The sequence below is a fragment of the Schistocerca piceifrons genome, chromosome 6, assembly GCF_021461385.2.
Source record: "Schistocerca piceifrons isolate TAMUIC-IGC-003096 chromosome 6, iqSchPice1.1, whole genome shotgun sequence".
Classification (NCBI taxonomy): Eukaryota; Metazoa; Arthropoda; class Insecta; order Orthoptera; family Acrididae; genus Schistocerca; species Schistocerca piceifrons.
In genome coordinates this window covers 25,381,533-25,400,307 of record NC_060143.1, presented here as the reverse complement: position 1 = coordinate 25,400,307, position 18,775 = coordinate 25,381,533, and the positions used below count along the sequence as shown (strand labels likewise).

Genomic DNA, 18,775 nt, shown 5'->3' with positions numbered 1-18,775 from the left:
AAAAGTCGGTCAAGAAGGCTAGGAGAGTATTCTTACTAGAAAGAGCAGATAAGCAGTTGTTAGCATCCCACTTAGTAAATGAATTGACTTCAATTACTTCCGGTACGATGGACGTGGAAGAATTATTGGCACATTTTAAACACATTGTAAATCACGAATTGGAGAAGTATGTGCCAAAAAAGTGGGTTACAGGCGGAAAAGACCCACCGTGGCTTAACAGCACAATTTGGAGAATGCTCAGGAAGCAAAGACAGTTGCACTCGCGGTACAAGAAAGATCGGGAGAATGAGGACAGGCAAAAGTTAGTAGAGATTCGTGCTGCTGTGAAAAGAGCAATGTGGGAGGCATACAACCACTACCACCATCATACCTTACCAAAAGATCTTGCTGAAAACCCAAGGAAATTCTGGTCTTACGCAAAATTGGTAAGTGGGTTGAAGGCTTCCAACCAGTCACTCACTGATCAGTCTGGCCTGGCAACGGAAGACAGCAAAACGAAAGTGTTGTTGTTGTGGTCTTCAGTCCTGAGACTGGTTTGATGCAGCTCTCCATGCTACTCTATCCTGTGCAAGCTTCTTCATCTCCCAGTACCTACTGCAGCCTACATCCTTCTGAATCTGCTTAGTGTATTCATGTCTTGGTCTCCCTCTATGATTTTCACCCTCCACGCTGCCCTCCAGCACTAAATTGGTGATCCCTTCATGCCTCAGAACATGTCCTACCAACTGATCCCTTCTTCTAGTCAAGTTGTACCACAAACTCCTCTTCTCCCCAATTCTATTCATTAGTTATGTGATCTACCCATCTAATCTTCAGCATTCTTCTGTAGCACCACATTTTGAAAGCTTCTATTCTCTTCTTGTCTAAACTGTTTATCGTCCATGTTTCACTTCCATACATGTCTACACTCCATACAAATACTTTCAGAAACGACTTCCTGACACTTAAATCAATACTCGATGTTAACAAATTTCTCTTCTTCAGGAACGCTTTCCTTGCCATTGCCAGTCTACATTTTATATCCTCTCTACTTCGACCATCATCAGTTATTTTGCTCCCCAAATAGCAAAACTCCTTTACTACTTTAAGTGTCTCATTTCCTAATCTAATTCCCTCAGCATCACCTGACTTAATTCGACTACATTCCATTATCCTCCTTTTGCTTTTGTTGATGTTCATCTTATACCATCCCTTCAAGACACTGTCCATTCCATTCAACTGCTCTTCCAAGTCCTTTATTGTCCCTGACAGGATTACAATGTCACTGGCGAACCTCAAAGTTTTTATTTCTTCTCCATGGATTTTAATACCTACTCCGAACTGTTCTTTAGTTTCCTTTACTGCTTGCTCAATATACAGATTGAATAACATCGGGGAGAGGCTACAACCCTGTCTCACTCCCTTCCCAACCACTGCTTCCCTTTCATGCCCCTTGACTCTTATAACTGCCATCTGCTTTCTGTACAAATTGTAAATAGCCTTTCACTCCATGTATTTTACCCCTGCCACCTTTAGAATTTGAAAGAGAGTACTCCAGTCAACATTGTCAAAAGCTTTCTCTAAGTCTACAAATGCTAGAAATGTAGGTTTGCCTTGCCTTAATCTTTCTTCTAAGATAAGTCGTAGGGTCAGTATTGCCTCATGTGTTCCAACATTTCTACAGAATCCAAACTGATCTTCCCCGAGGTCGGCTTCTACCAGATTTTCCATTCATCTGTAAAGATTTCGCTTTAGTATTTTGCAGCTGTGACTTATTAAACTGATAGTTCGGTAATTTTCACATCTGTCAACACCTGCTTTCTTTGGGATTGGAATTATTATATTCTTCTTAAAGTCTTAGGGAATTTCACCTGTCTCATACATCTTGCTCACCAGATGGTAGAGTTTTGTCAGGACTGGCTCTCCCAAGGCTGTCAGTAGTTCTAATGGAATGTTGTCTACTTCCGGGGCCTTGTTTCAACTTAGGTCTTTCAGTGCTCTGTCAAACTCTTCATGCAGTATCGTATCTCCCATTTTATCTTCATCTACCTCCTCTTCCATTTCCATAATATTGCCCTCAAGAACATCACTCCTGTATAGACCCTCTATATACTCCCTCCACCTTTCTGCTTTCCCTTCTTTGCTTAGAACTGGGTTTCCATCTGAGCTCTTGATATTCATGCAAGTGGTTCTCTTCTCTCCAAAGGTCTCTTTAATTTTCCTGTAGGCAGTATCTATCTTACCCCTCATGAGATAAGCCTCTACATCCTCACATTTGTCCTCTAGCCATCCCTGCTTAGCCATTTTGCACTTCTTGTCAATCTCATTTTTGAGACATTTTGTCTGCTTCATTTACTGAATGTTTATATTTTCTCCTTTCATCAATTAAATTCAATATTTCTTCTGTTACCCAAGGATTTCTACTAGCCCTCGTCTTTTTACCTACTTGATCCTCTGCTGCCTTCACTACTTCATCCCTCAGAGCTACCCATTCTTCTTCTACTGTATTTCTTTCCCCCATTCCTGTCAATTGTTCCCTTATGCTCTCCCTGAAACTCTGTACAACCTCTGGTTCTTTCAGTTTATCCAGGTCCCATCTCCTTAAATTCCCACGTTTTTACAGTTTCATCAGTTTTAATCTACAGTTCATAACCAATAGATTGTGGTCAGAGTCCATATCTGCCCCTGGAAATGTCTTACAATTTAAAATCTGGTTCCTAAATCTCTGTCTTACCATTATATAATCTATCTGAAACCTTTTAGTTTCTCTAGGGTTTTTCCGTGTATACAACCTTCTTTCATGATTCTTGAACCAAGTATTAGCTATGATTAAGTTGTGCTCTGTGCAAAATTCTACCAGGGGGCTTCCTCTTTCATTTCTTAGCCCCAATCCATATTCACCTATTATGTTTCCTTCTCTTCCTTTTCCTACTTTGAAATTCCAGTCACCCATGACTATTAAATTTTCGTCTCCCTTCACTACCTGAATAATTTCTTTTGTCTCATCATACATTTCATCAATTTCTTCATCAACTGCAGAGCTAGTTGGCATATAAACTTGTACTACTGTAGTAGGTGTGGGCTTCGTGTCTATCTTGGCCACAATAATGCGTTCACTATGCTGTTTGTAGTAGCTTAACCGCACTCCTATTTTTTTTTATTCATTATTAAACCTACTCCTGCATTACCCCTATTTGATATTTTGTTTATAACCCTGTATTCACCTGACCAAAAGTCTTGTTTCTCCTGCCACCGAACTTCACTAATTCCTACTATATCTAACTTTAACCTATCCATTACCCTTTTTAAATTTTCTAACCTACCTGCCTGATTAAGGGATCTGACATTCCACGCTCCGATCCGTAGAATGCCAGTTATCTTTCTCTTGATAATGACGACCTCTTGAGTAGTCCACACCTGGAGATCTGAATGGGGGACTGTTTTACTTCCGGAATATTTTACCCAAGAGGATGCCATCATCATTTAATCATACAGTAAAGCTGCAAGCCATCGGGAAAAATTACGGCTGTAGTTTCCCATTGCTTTCAGCCGAAAGCTGAAATTTTAAATTTAGCATTTGAGAAATCTTTCATGAGGAGGATCGTACAAACATACTGCCATTTGAGTCTCGTGCAGATTCCTGTATGGAGGACATAGTGATAGACATCCCCGGGGTTGTGAAACAGCTGAATGGGTTGAAAACAAATAAATTGCCAGGTCCTGATGGGATTTCAATTCGGCTTTACAGAGAGTACTCTACTGCATTGGCTCCTTACTTTGCTTGCATTTATCGTGAATCTCTCGCCCAATTTAAAGTCCCGAGCGACTGGAAAAAAGTGCAAGTGATGCCTGTATATAAGAAATGTAGAAGGACGGATCTTCAAAATTACAGACTAATATCCTTAAAATCGGTTTGTTGCAGGATTCTTGAACATATTCTCTTGAAACAGAGAAGTTTCTGTCCATGCATCAGCATGGCTTTAGATTGCATCGCTGCTGCGAAATGCAACTCGCCCTTTTTCACATGATATCTTGCAAACCATGGATGAAGGGTATTAGATGGATGCCATATTCCTTGACTTCCGGAAAGAGTTTGACTCGGTGCTCCACTGCAGACTCCTAACTAAGGTACGAGCATCTGGGATTGGTTCCCAAATATGTGAGTGCCTCGAAGACTTCTTAAGTCATAGAACCCAGTATGTTGACCTCGACGGTGAGTGTTCATCGGAGGTGAGGGTATCATCTGGAGTGCCCCAGGAAAGTGTGGTAGGTCCGCTGTTGTTTTCTATCTACATAAATGATCTTTTGGATAGTGTGGATAGCAATGTCCGGCTGTTTGCTGATGTTGCTGTGGTATACGGGAAGGTGTCATCGTCGAGTGACTGTAGGAGGATACAAGATGACTTGGACAGGATTTGTGACTGGTGTAAAGAATGGCAGCTAACTCTAAATATAGATAAATGTAAATTAATGCAGATGAATAGGAAAAAGAATCCCGTAATGTTTGAATACTCCATTAGTAGTGTAGCACTTGACATAGTCATGTCGATTAAATATTTGGGCGAACATTGCAGAGCAATATGAAGTGGGACAAGCATGTAATGGCAGTTGTGGGGAAGGCGAATAGTCATCTTCGGTTCATTGGTAGAATTTTGGGAAGATGTGGTTCATCTGTAAAGCAGACCACTTATAAAACACTAATACGACCTATTCTTGAGTCCTGCTCGAGCATTTGGGATCCCTATCAGGACAGATTGAGGGAAGACATAGAAGCAATTCAGAGGCGGGCTGCTAGATTTGTTACTGGTAGATTTGATCATCACGCAAGTGTTACGGAAATGCTTCAGGAACTCGTGTGGGTGTTTCTGGATGAAAGGAGGCGTTCTTTTCGTGAATCGCTACTGAGGAAATTTAGAGAACCAGCATTTGAGGCTGACTTCCGCCAACTTATATTTCGTGGAAAGACCACAAAGATAAGAGAGATTAGGGCTCATACAGAGGCATATAGGCAGTCATTTTTCCCTCGTGGAACAGGGAGAGAAGAGGCTAGTTGTGGTACGAGGTACCCTCTGCCACGCACCGTATGGTGGATTGTGGAGTATGTATGTAGATGTAGATGTAGAAACCAAAGAACTCATCAGTAAGTAAACCAGAGAAATTCCACACTTCCATATTGCTCCTAATGTTCGACTAATTTCGTCCCCACAGTAATTATTATTATTGTGGTTGTTGTTGTCGTTGTTGTAAAATGGAGAGAACTGTTATGACAGAAGTTATTATTCATTACTAGGGTTAGGATTTTTATCAAAGGGAATAATTTTTTGGTAAGACTGACAGTTTCCTAAGTTCGTATAAATGCTTGTTACAAAAAAACTTAACAAAGTACTGTAATTTGTTAAATCATATTTATGCAGACATGGCCATTTCTCTCTGATACAACATATTTTAGGAAGTAAATGGTCACATTTATTATATTTTCACTCTTTCAAGAAACAAAAAAATTTTCTTGTGTGTGGCATTTCTCAGAACTGTGAATCTCATTTTATTTCTTGGAAAGTGGTAAATATCTACCTTCCTCACCAATTTCACCAAGTGAGGTGGTACAGTGGTTAGCACACTGGACTCGCATTAGGGGGGACAATGGTTCATACCTGCATCTGGCCATACTGATTTAGGTTTTTGGTGATTTCCCTAAATCGCTTCAGGCAAATGCTGGGATGGTTCCTTCGGCAGGGTACGGCAGATTTCCTTTCCCATCCTTCCCTGATCTGATGGGACCAATGATCTCACTGTTTGGTCCCCTCCCCAAATCAACTAACCAACCAACTAAACTCCCCTATTTCGTTTGAATACATGATTATGAACTTCAGCACTCTGCAACAGTGGATTCGTGTAGCCCATTGTTACTCTATGAGCAGGTAATTGCGGAAGCCATTCTGGACCCTGGGATGCAGACAAGTGTCTCACTGTGTTATTCAATCTTGTTGACATCAAAGAAATGTGCAGAATGGTTCAGAAACAAATCCTGAAATGAAGCAAAGTATTCAAATAAAATTAAAACAGTTTTTGTCTCAATTTGAGCAGAAAGTATCTTCAATTGATGGTATTGAAAAGGTGTGACCTAAGAGTAACTGTGGAGAGATCTGCAGTGGACTGAGAATGGAAGAACAAAGCAGCAAATGCTTCTAGGGTGATCCCACCAATTTTATTCAGCATTCTGTGAAGAATTTGCACAGCTTTCCTTTGTGCTGAAATTCCCTTAAGTGAACTGAACCATCCAAAATTTCGTGAATTCTTAGAAAAACTTGCAGGCAAATCTCTTCCTGACACTTTCACATTAAGAAAAGACTATGTCAGCTGGAGCTTTTTTTTTTTTTTTTAAAAAAAAAGGAAGAAGTCTAAATAAATAACAATGCACCAAATCAGACAAAGGGTTACAAATAAAAAAAGATTACGAGTGTCAGCTGGTGAAACCACAGACTTTATGGGAAGATATATTGTAGATGTCATTGTGAGAACTTTGGAAGAAGATGGCCCAGGCAAGAGCTTTCTAGTAACCTGGGAATACACAGAAAAGGAAATTTTTTCACCATTAGTAAAGCGTTCGACAGAACTATGGGTGCCACATGGCTCAAAGACATTAAGTATGGCAACATAGTACTCTTCATAATAGATGCTGCAACTTATATGGTAAAAGCTGTCGATTCACTGAATGTAGAATGATACATGAGATTTGTTTAGCCCACACCCTACGAAGAGTTGCAGAAGACATTCATAGTAAATACAGTGATGTTAACAAATTTACTGAGTTTGATAAAAAGGTATTTTTGAAAGCCCCTTCATGTGTTGCAGCAATTAAGTTGTTAGTTCCAGACATTTCCTTATCACTATCTCCCATTTTGACAAGATGGGGGTCCTGGATTGATGCCTGAAACTACTGCTGCCAGAACTTCAGCTATGAAAAGCATAACTGATTTATTCAATAGCAGTGAACCCGCTTCAATTAGACTAGCCCAAGAATTTATGTCTAATGCTGAAATTCAGCTCAAGAATTAATGTCTAATGCTGGAATTTTGGCAATCCTTCAAAATAAAATAAAATTTTGGATTTATTCCTGCTGCGGAGCAATCAGAATTGCTACTAATGATACATATAGAACAACTGAAAAATTGTGAATAAATTAGAACCTGTTTTTGGTAAAACAGAAAAAGAAGTTGTGCACCACTTCAAAGATTTTGATGAGTGAAAAGTTCTCTCTTAATCATTTAGGTTCAAAAGATGGTCCATATTAAATGTGTACTTTTTCTGTCAGCTGAAGTAGAAAGAAGTTTTTTGAAGTAGAAGGCTTTGTTGGCTAATTTGTACAATTTGTACAAGGTTTCATGGTCTTCAGTCTCAATCCTGGGTTAATGAGCTCTTCATGCTACTCTATCCTGTGCAAGTCTCTTCATCTCCGAATAACTATTGCAACCTACATGCTTCTGAACCTGCTTACTATATTCATCCCTTGGTCTCCCTCTAACAGTAACTTGGTGATCACCAGATGTCTCATAATATGTCCTATCAACCAATCCATTCTTCTAGTCAGATTGCGCCACAAATATTTTTCAGCCCAGTTCTAGTCAGAATCCCCCTCATTAGTTATGGGATCTACACATCTAACCTTCAGCATTCTTCTGTAGCACCACATTTCAAAAGTGTTTATTCTCTTCTTGTCTAAACTGTTTACCATCCATGTCTTATTTCCATACATGGTTAGACTCCATACTAAAACTTTGAAAAACTTCTTAATACTTGAATCTATATTCAGTGTTAACATATTGTCTTCTTCAGAAATTATTTACTTGCCATTGCATCATTCATTGTATGTTACAACTCAGAGCTCTTAAACTGAAGTAGAAAAGAGTATGGAAAAAAACATACATCATAGGTTAACAATGTTCTGTTACTGTTAATAACAAGCATACAACAACATCAAATTCCCTAGTTTAGCTTGCTTCTCATTTGCATTTTATTTTTAAACAAATAGTTCATTATCATGAATTGACTTACTAATTTATTTTACAATAGAAATTTTATCTCATTTTAATACTGTTAAGTCATTTTTTATGTTTTGTGCTTATTTTTGTTTTAACAGCATATATTTGTGATTATGGTGATCTTTAGTTCCTAAAAATCCTAGCTCCATTCATTACCAATCACCAACATCAGCACCATCACAATCAGCTGTTTCGAGTGGATCCAATGTCTTTCTTGTCATTTGCCTCTAATGAAATGGAATTCTCAAGTAGATAGAAGGTGTAAATTTCAAAAAATCAAACACACTCATATTCTTCTGGGGGTCAGTTTGTTGCTATGCAACTGAAACTTCCCCAGCTGAGAACTGCTTTGGCTGTCCCGTCATTGATGGTTTCAAATTAAGTAATCTGAGTGAATGTCATACTTTGGAAAATAAAAAGTTTAGTTTTAGATCACAAACTACAGCTTTCAACACTCAAAGCTCTTCCACTGAGCCTGAAGCCAATTTTGTTTCTCATCCATTTGTATTTCTCTTTCTTCCATTGACAACATGTTTTTATCATGTAAATTAATCCTGCTTTCACAGACTACTGCTGTTTAAACTGTTTAATTGTGTTGTCATGTATGAATGCCTGAAAATGTTGTAAATCATTAACATGGGATAAGAAGAAGACATACAAAGAGTGAGGGATGCTGCTGAAATGTATAATCATGATATAATTAGCATATAATGACTGGAGCAAAAAATCATTTCATTTCTTGTGATATGCCCTGTCTTCCCATATTTACTTGATGAAAGAGTAATATTAATTTATTGTCACCCTCACAGTTATAATGTTTGCTACCAAGAAACGAAATGGTAATAATGCCTAATGCTAGTAGCAGCAATAGGAGGAGATGGGAACCATTTTTGGAAGAACTGATGCTGTGATATGTAAATAGTGAATATTTAATTTTACATTGGCAATGGACATTGTTACAAAATTAGTTAAAAAATAACAGTAAATTACTGCTCTATAACCCAGCTTCTGCAAAGGTTCCTACAGGATGAAAATGGTATGCCTCCAGACACAGATTTCTACTCAGATTATCATCTGCCTGTCAGCTTCTATAGATTCGAGAGATTGTATGGGGAATTCAATGACAGTCTTTATATTTTTCAATTAAAGACATACCTGAGATTTCATTATATGAATACCTGGTGTCTGACAGCAGTGATCCCCTTCCTTTCCTTTCTTCCCCTCTCCACCTTCATTTTACACATCTGACATTTTGTTAGTCACATTTCATTCACAAAATTGTGTTCAGATACAGAAAATTTTTTCTACCAAATTTTTGCCTTTTGTTGCATTTAGTTGATTGTCCATAAGCTGGTACTAGTTGGACATCTTTCATTTTAAAATAACTAATAAAGTCCTCCTTCCTGCATGAATACCATTTCCTCGTTGTTGAAGAAACATGTATTCCAGCAGCTGTGGCACTATAAATAGGTGTTGATATATTTTTTTCTTAAAAATTTAAATGTACACACAAGTGTGTTATAAACAGAAGGGCATAAACTTTATCACCTTTGTTCACGTTATACTCCAGTTTGTTGTACTGTACCTTTTATTTCCTGTGGCTGCCTATGTAATTTAGCCAAAAATCTATACTAATGCAACGTGCCATTTTCTGCTCAGGAATGCTCAACAACATTAGAGTTCCAAGTTAGGTCTAAGTCATAACATAATATATATTTAAATTACACTAAAAAATATTTGTGTAGATTGACATGTTAGTGTCGCCTGCTGTACACCAATTTTCTTCTTCTAAAATTAATTTTTGTTGCTATGACTTAGACCCAAATTCCAAACAGGTGATATTCAAGCATTGCTCTGCTGCAGATGGCATGCTGCATCAGTACATACAAGGAGCGTTTGAAAAGTCTGTGTAAAAATAAAAACTACTTACTTGTTTGGGGTAAACCTTTTTTTATTTTTCGACATAGTCTCCTTTTAGACTTATACACTTCGTCCAATGCTGTTCTAATTTGTTGACCCTTCTGAATAATAGTAATTGTCCAAGTCTGCAAAATAGCTATTAGTTGCTGCAATCACCTCCTTGCTTGAATAAAATCTTTGTCCCGCCAGCCATTTCTTCAAACTGGGGAACAAATAGCAGTTCGAGGGAGCCTACTCTGGAGAATAGGGGGGATGTGAAATGAGTTGGAATCCTATTTCCATTAATTTTGCGACCACAGCTGCTGAGGTGTGTGCTGGTGCATTGTCATTCTGGTGCATTGTCTTGATGGAAAAGGACTTTTTTATGGTCCAATGGCCGGCGTTTTTCTTGCAGCTTGGTTTTCATATGGTCCAATAACGATGAATAATATTCACCTGTAATAGTTTTACCCTTTTCCAGATGGTCAATGAGGATTATCCTTTGCGAGTCCCAAAAGACAGTCGCCAAAACCTTTCCAGTTGAAGGAATGGTCTTCGCCTTTTTTGGTGCAGATTCTCACTTCGTAACCCATTGTTTAGACTGTTGTTTGGTCTCAGGTGTATAGTAATGTATCCATGTTTCATCCACAGTGACGAAATGACGCTTAAAGTCCTGTGGATTCTTCCTGAACAGCTGCAAACCATCCTTGCAACACTTCACACGATTCCATTTTTGGTCAAGCTTGAGCAATTGCGGAACCCATCTTGCAGATAGCTTTCTCATGTCCAAATGTTTATGCAAAATATTATGTACCCATTCATTTGAGATGCTCACAGCACTAGCAATCTCATGCACCTTAACTTTTCTGTAATCCATCACAATACCATGGATTTTATCAATGATTTCTGCAGTCGTAACCTCCACAGGGCATCCAGCATCACTTGTGCCCATATGGCCACTCTGAAAATTTTGAAAACACTTATAAACTATTCTAATCGAAGGTGCATAGTCACCGTAATGTTTATCAAGCATCTCTTTAGTCTCCTGAGGCGTTCTGCCTTTCATGAAGTAATGTTTAATCACCACAAGAAATTCCTTTTTGTCCATTTTTTGACAATCACTCGACTTCCTTGATTCACACGAATGCCAAACACAGAGAAATAGACCAATATGGCTGAAACTTGGTGTGCGTTCTTTCCCAAGATGCTACCAACTAAACATGACCTTGATACGCGCCAGTGATGCCATCTCTTGGGCTTTGCATGGAATTTTCAAATGCCCCTCGTACCTGTGGGTATAATGGATAGGCGCTAACAGGGAACACATAATATAAAATAAGGTATAGCAGATAGAGCATCATTTAAACAACAGCGATAAATTTCATGTTCAAGGGTTCTTATGCACATCTTGTGTATATCAGAATTTCAGAAGAAATAAACAAACAACCACTGACTATGCCACAAATGTGATTATTAATGTCTGCACAAAATCAAACAAAATTTGTGTTCGTGCAAGAAGACAGACTTTGTTAATCATATTTTGGCAAATTTGGAAACAGAGCTTTAAGTCCATGTCTCTTTCTTTTTATATTTTCTTCTATTTGTATGATTAATTCTATTCACCATTGCATCATACCTCCATTCAAGAAGATGAAAACTTACAATGATGAAAAAGTACAAATGCATAATAATGTCTCTCTCTATCAGCCATTGCTTCTTGGTGTTAAGTGTGATTTTCATACTTGGTTACAATACTGTTAGGTGCAGAAGGCACAAGTACAACTCACAAGTTCTGAGTTGTGTGTCCTCAGTCCACACCACTGTTAATTTTCTGAATAAGGAATTTTAGTTCAAGAAGTCAGATATAGTATCATTTCCAGCAACACTTTCATAATTATAACTTTTGTTGTATTTTTGTATGTCATATTCATGAAAAATATTCATCTCATAATAATTAAGTTTGCAAAGAAACAGGTTTTTTAGATTTCTCCTTGCTGTATGGAGACAGAATATAGATTGAAATTACAATGAAATGAACACCCTTAGCTGCTTACAGGCGTTGACATACGTCAACGGGGACAGATGAAAATGTGTGTTCCGATCGGGATCCGAACCCAGGATCTCCTGCTTACATGGCAGACGCTCTATCCATCTGAGCCACTGAGGACTCAGAGGATAGCGCGACTGCAGGGATTTATCTCTGGCACGCCTCCCGCGAAACCCACATTCTCAACGTATTGTCCCGCACTACATTCCTTTCATCTGTCCCCGTTGACGTATGTCAACACCTGTAAGCAGCTAAGGGTGTTCATTTCATTGTAATTTCATTCTAACGAGCTGCATGGTCACCAATGGTATCTGTTCTTTTGGACATCTTAGTATATATAAGGCTCACCGGTCACTTGACCATCTTCTTCTTCTGTGCGAATGCACGAACAGTGCCTGAACTCTTACAGGAATTGGCAAAGCGCCGCGAGTAATGAGTATAATGGGCGGGGGCACTACGAATGTAGTGCGGGACAATACATTGAGTATGTGGGTTTTGTGAGAGGCATGCCGGAGATAAATCCCCGCAGTCGCGCTATCCTCTGTGTCCTCGATGGCTCAGACGTATAGAGCGTCTGCCATGTAAGCAGGAGATCCCGGGTTCGGATCCCGGTTGGGGCACACATTTTCATCGTCCCCGTTGACGTATGTCAACACCTGTAAGCAGCCAAGGGTGTTCATTTCATTGTAATTTCATTCTAACGAGCTGCATGGTCACCGATGGTATCTGTTCTTTCAGACATGTATTAGTGTATAGAATATATATTCATTGGATAGACTGCTCACTGCTCATACATTACTGGGAGCAGGCAGATAACAGAAGAACAAGAAGGAAAAAAATAACTCCAGTCAAAATACAGTGCTTTACCATCTTTAAATCACAAATGAAGTGCACGTTTGATCTGCATAATTATGAGCACATTTAAGAATTCTCTGTCATTCCTTTTTTTTTTTACATTTTGATAAAAACTTGTTTCACAATCTTATAAATACCATCAATAGGCTTACAAGTACTGGAATGAATTTGTCAAGTGAACTTTCTGCTTCATCAAACTGGAGTGTCTTGATTGTATGAGATGTATGTGTTACAAAATATGTAACATAAGTATTGTGGCAAATGATAACTAAATTATCTCATTATTACTGTGGTTTTACTTTCTCTTTTTCATAATTTGAGTTTGGGAACCTCTAACTTAGGATGGATACAACAGGAGCTGGAACTGATCCACCCTATGAGCAGTCCAACATTTTATCACTCCTTGTTTGCTTACATTTATTCAGTACTACTCATCATTCTACTATGAACTCTATTATTACACAACTTGATACTTCGGACAAGGATGAAGTATTACATTAACTTTTTATACATAAATATAACTGAAAGTTAACAACCAAGTTTCTTTATTTATGTTTAAAACACAAAGAGACATAAACAGCAGTTTTGCTTAAACTGTACACAAATACTGTAAAAAACAGCAAGGCACAAAAATCTTGTGTCATGGTAACATTGAAACCATTTATATAAATTTCTTTTTCATCATTTTTACAAATCTGGAAAAAGGATAAATGAACAGACATCCATAAAAAGCTCTTTGAAAATATGCATAAGTTCTGTACTAATATTTCAAAATTCTCAAAATTTCAAGCACCAAAACACAGCATATACAACACAGCTCTCAACAAGAGTTTAAGTGTAACACACTATACTAATACAATAACAGTGACACAAATACTGTCTTGAAAACAACAACAGTATTGTAACTTCGTATCAAATCTGACAGATTGTGTGTGTTATTTGAAACTAAAAACTCAGAGTTGCCATTAACAATGTGCAAGCACATTCATTGGTGAGAATAATGATTTTAGAAAAATTTTATAAAAACATGCAAATAATTGCACACAATGGACGTTCAAGTTTGCCAGTTTGACAGTGACACATCTGACTAGTATTCACTACTTCAAAAAATATGTCTTTTATCAATACACTATATTATCTGTACACAAATGATAGTGTATTCATGGATATATTAACCTATCAACATTTTATAAAGATTTTAATTACTGTACAATAATATTCAAACATCTTATTGCGTAATAAAAGATATATGTAAACTACACTAATATTCTTATATGTAATTTGTACCCTTCTGTAAAAGACAGCAATAAGCTTTCAGTATAAAAAGGATTATTACATGAATCAAAAAACAAGATAGAAAATTATATATATTTTGGTATAGCAATATGCATAGGAATAGAGACCAACAGCACAAAATGCTCTTAGCCCACATAAACAGTACAAATAAATACTTGATGTCTTTTCTTTATCTACAGAAAAATATGCTGTACAACAATAGTATTAATTTAAAACAGAAAATTACAACAGAATCTTAGGTCACAACATTTGGTACATATTTTCCATTTCTTAAAAGTACTACAATGAAGCTTGGCAAAAAACAGCATCTAGTCACTAAAATGACTGCCTCAGTTTGAACAACACTTCTAACACTATGGTGCAGGCTATATACTATTGAGAGAGCTTTGATTCCTTCTATTTAGACTATTATGAAAAATATTTGCTCCCTAAAAATCATAATCTACAACAACAAAGTCAAAGCATCCAAATAATAAGTAATTGCTAATGTGTTAGATTATACCTGCACTACAAGAGGTGTAAAAAGACAAACAGGAAAGGGAAACAGAAATATGTCATTACAGTGACTCATGATATATCACCTTTTCACATTACAAAATATCTCCCTACTTGAGTTTTACATAGAACTCTTTCATGCAATGGTTAATTATCAGTTGCAATATGTGTTTATAACATTATACTTTAATGGAAAAAATAATTTGCTGAACATTATGTGGAAGTTATGACATTGGTGTGATTACTGATTGTCTGCTTAATTCTATTGAAAATAAACATTTATGAAAGTGGTATGGTGATAAGCCAAGAGGGGCCAGATGATCTTCAATCTTTAAACACTAATATACAGTCATTCATCAGACAAGACAAATGTTCTAAAATAAATAATGGTTTACAAATAGTACTTAGTGTAAAGACTCAGATAAAAGAAACAGAGTTGTGGGTGTGTGGTGTTTCTGCTTAGAATCAAAATTCTCCCCAGCACAAAGCAGTCCCAAAAAAAAGAAAATATGAAAACTTTATGATTTCACTAATCCTATGTAAATTAACCTTGATTCACTGTTACACAGACAAGTGACCTATTTATTCCAATAAGATTAATTAAACAGTCACCACAAGTGTCATTTATATATAGATTACCCTGAAACAAGTTACAGTTTGGAAGCAATAAAAATTGAAAATTACACTCCCCATGCTACTTAAACTTGAAAATCAAGAATGTAGTATACATACAAGCATAATACATTATTGCACCCAATGGGATGGAACAAAGAGATATGAAGAGCATAAATACAATTAAAACTGCACCAGGCAACTACAGAACAGAAATTAACATTGAATGCAAAATAAAATGATGATAAAGCAATCAATGTGTGACAGAAGAATACTTCAGAAACTTTAGCATTGGGACAATGTACAACAAAATTTGAAAGTGGAGAAGCTGCCAGATCACAAATAGGTAAACAGTTGACATAAAAAAAAGCAGCCAGTGACATTATGGTGAAGCTACCACTTTCTGAAAGAATATCTATCTTCTGATTATAGAGAAGTTTTTGTTCCAAATGCAGATTGCTTTTTAAAATGAAGAAGAAGAAGAAGAAGGTATTATGAACTGTTATGATCTGTGGTAACTGATGTTGAAATAATGTTTGTATGTTTTGCATCATGTGTGAACTTTTAGAAGCTTTGAAGATCAGTAAGAAAGGTTGCTAACAATTATATTACAGAAGCAATCAGTTAACTTTTATGGTACTCTAATTCTTAAAATTAGTTAGTTAATGAATTATAATTATTCAATTAGTTTTATTCCTACTGGCATGAAGACTGGGGATTAATATGTTCAAAGATCATTCTCTACTTTTCATTTTTGTTTTTTCCCCCTTGCCCTCAATGAGTAAAGTAAACATGTTCTTAACAACTATCTAAACATTTCATTAACTGAAGACTATGTTAGTCATTCTGAAAATCAAGACGAACAATGTTGTATGCAAATGTTAGAAGATCAGAAATAGTAGTATCAATAAATAGTATTCTCCATAGTTTATATATATAATACAAAAAAATGATCCATTGAAGAATGAAAAATTGTAACAGGTAAGAGAGACAACTAGAGACACATTGTAGTCTTCAAAATGTGAAAGATCTGAGATGGGGTAAAATCCACAGAACACAAAAAAAGTTAGGATAAACTGCACAAGACTGATGGCTAAGTGGCGATGAAAACAACCTACTAGCCTCTTGGGACCTGCATATTAATAAGATGGAGGCATTTATAAACCTGTTAGCCGACTGGAAGGATAGCTTCTGAGCAACACTTCATGAGACAATGCACTATAATATCAATGACACAGTCATATTACTACCTATCATCAAAGTTGTGTTGTAGTACACATACTTTAGGAGGGACTGAAGGAAGGAAGATTAGGTTGTAACATCCTGTCTCATAAAAGATGGAGCACATAAGCTCAGATTTCGGAGGGAGTACGAAATGAAACCTGCCATTCCCTTTTCATGGAGTCATCCTGGCATTCATCTAAGGCTATTTAGTGAAATGGCAATAAGCCTAAAGCTGATGGCTGGGCAAAGATTTTAACAATCATCTTACCAAATATAAGACCACTGTCTCATACATCGAAGGATTCCTTCATTTTGTGGCTGCATCTCATTATATTGTCATTATGAAATTTCATTTCTTTGTGTGAAATGTACTGAATTCTTTGTCATTGTTGTTATTATTAATTCATATGTGCCACAGATATTTCTGAAAGAGATTTCTGAAACTCATCTGTTGCAGTCAAATTTCTCACTTTTATCTGACAACGAATCATGCACTGTATTAAAAGGTCTACATATGGTCAAAACTTGACAATGACCGAATGTGTAAAGGCATAATTGCTACAGCCCTCTATCTTCTCTACATTTATAAAATTAATTATGAATATCATTAAGGTACTGACAATTTTATTTTAATAGATAACCTTGTACTGAAACTTTTCTACATCCATCCTAAGTTATCCATAAATAAAAACTGCATCTAAATCCTCAAGGCATACTGTTGAGAAATCAATATATGATAATGCTCCTGAAACTCAAATAATCTTCATAGTCAGAAGAAGACTGATGCCTATCAGTAATTAGTAAATGAATAACAACTTTTATTACCTATAATTACCAACTGAATATTTACTCTTGTGATAAACTGTGTCTACAAAAATTAACACTAACATACTATTAAAGCTTATCACACTTATTTGCATATATAATGAGCAATAAAGCACTTACCCATGAGCAAATATTGTGCTTATAATGCTAAACACGGATAATATGCAAAGGGATATGAGGGATGGTAGTCCCCAATAATGTATATACCAAATAGTTCCTATTTGGAGAACAATCTGCACAAATTCCACACTATTCTACAAAAACTGTGATATGCTTAGGGAATATTTTAAGTGGAAACAGTACAACAATATGCCGAAAATAGTCTTTCCACTAAAGTTTTAAACAGATTTACAATTATTCGCTCTTGTGGGAGCAAATAGTTTTGAAGTGTACATAAAATCCATGACATGGAAGTCATACCGATAGTTTGGACACAATGAATTACACAAATTACATTTTAAAATACAACAGTAACCAAAGTATGGCAAGTATTGCAACATTATTTATGAATTGCGTAGCAGTGTGTGAGGAGCTTAGTAGCTAATATAGGTCTATAAGCAATCTTATGATTCAAATTTCCTCAAGTACACAAGCAGTTCATTAGCTACTAAGATACTGAATTACTTATCTAAAATACACTGCATCATACATAAGTGACAATACAATTATGTGGAAAAACAGAGAATACGGTGTGTTGAAAATTTGCAATGTTTGCATTGTTTGGCAGCTAGAACACACTAATCAAATGTTCTTGCAAGAAGAAAAACTGTCTAATGATAATTCATACAATGTGCTGAATCAGTTTTTTAGTTACTTGAATCAAAATGCACAGTTCAATTGGCTTCTTATTTGTCCTCTAATGCACTAGAAGTCTTTCCTTCTTAACTAATACTCTACAGTACATTCAAACAGCTCTTGGATCTACACTGTGCAAGACAGGGAGCATGTGAAAAACTGAATGTGAGAAGGCAGTACCAATTCACAACAGAAAAACAAGTAACTACACAGAGCTTGAGTCAGTAGTCATCTGTGCTAGTGAATGGCACCGTTGTTCTAGTCGCTGGACGCTCTGATGAAGATATGCATTTTCTACATATAAATCCTTGACAAGAAGGTCAGCCGATGCCAGCCGCCCAGTCTGTAAGGGGAGAGAGAAAAAAGAAAAAGCACACTATAATTTGTCACTGTTTGAAAATAAATAATCACGGAATTAAATTGCTCACGGCCATTGTCAGTTTGGCCAAACATACACTCAAGAATTAGTTAATACCTACTCATTTACCCATTCATTCATCACATTCCACATGTACCATCAAAGAAAGACATCGTAGAAACTTAATCTGTGTGCTGTATTAACAATAAATTATCACTATTTTATTACTATTCACACTTATGCCTTCTAAATTTAACCAAGTAAATTAGTAAGAAAGCCACTACTTTTTCACTGCTGTCCCCTCAGTTTTACTATATAGCTGCTGTTTATCTGCTATTCACAGACTAATAT

The 18,775-nt window shown here is 36.6% G+C and overlaps 1 protein-coding gene across 1 annotated transcript in view; it reads right to left on the bottom strand.

The window, feature by feature from the left end:
* Nucleotides 1-13,347: 13,347 nt before the first annotated feature.
* The window catches only part of LOC124803125 (ninein-like protein), a 158,070-nt gene continuing 152,642 nt past the window's right edge, over nt 13,348-18,775 (bottom strand). The window contains exon 21 of the mRNA XM_047264301.1: nt 13,348-18,409. Within this exon, the coding sequence (XP_047120257.1) occupies nt 18,272-18,409 (138 nt within the window). The 3' untranslated portion in view covers nt 13,348-18,271. The remainder of the gene's footprint in view (nt 18,410-18,775) is intronic.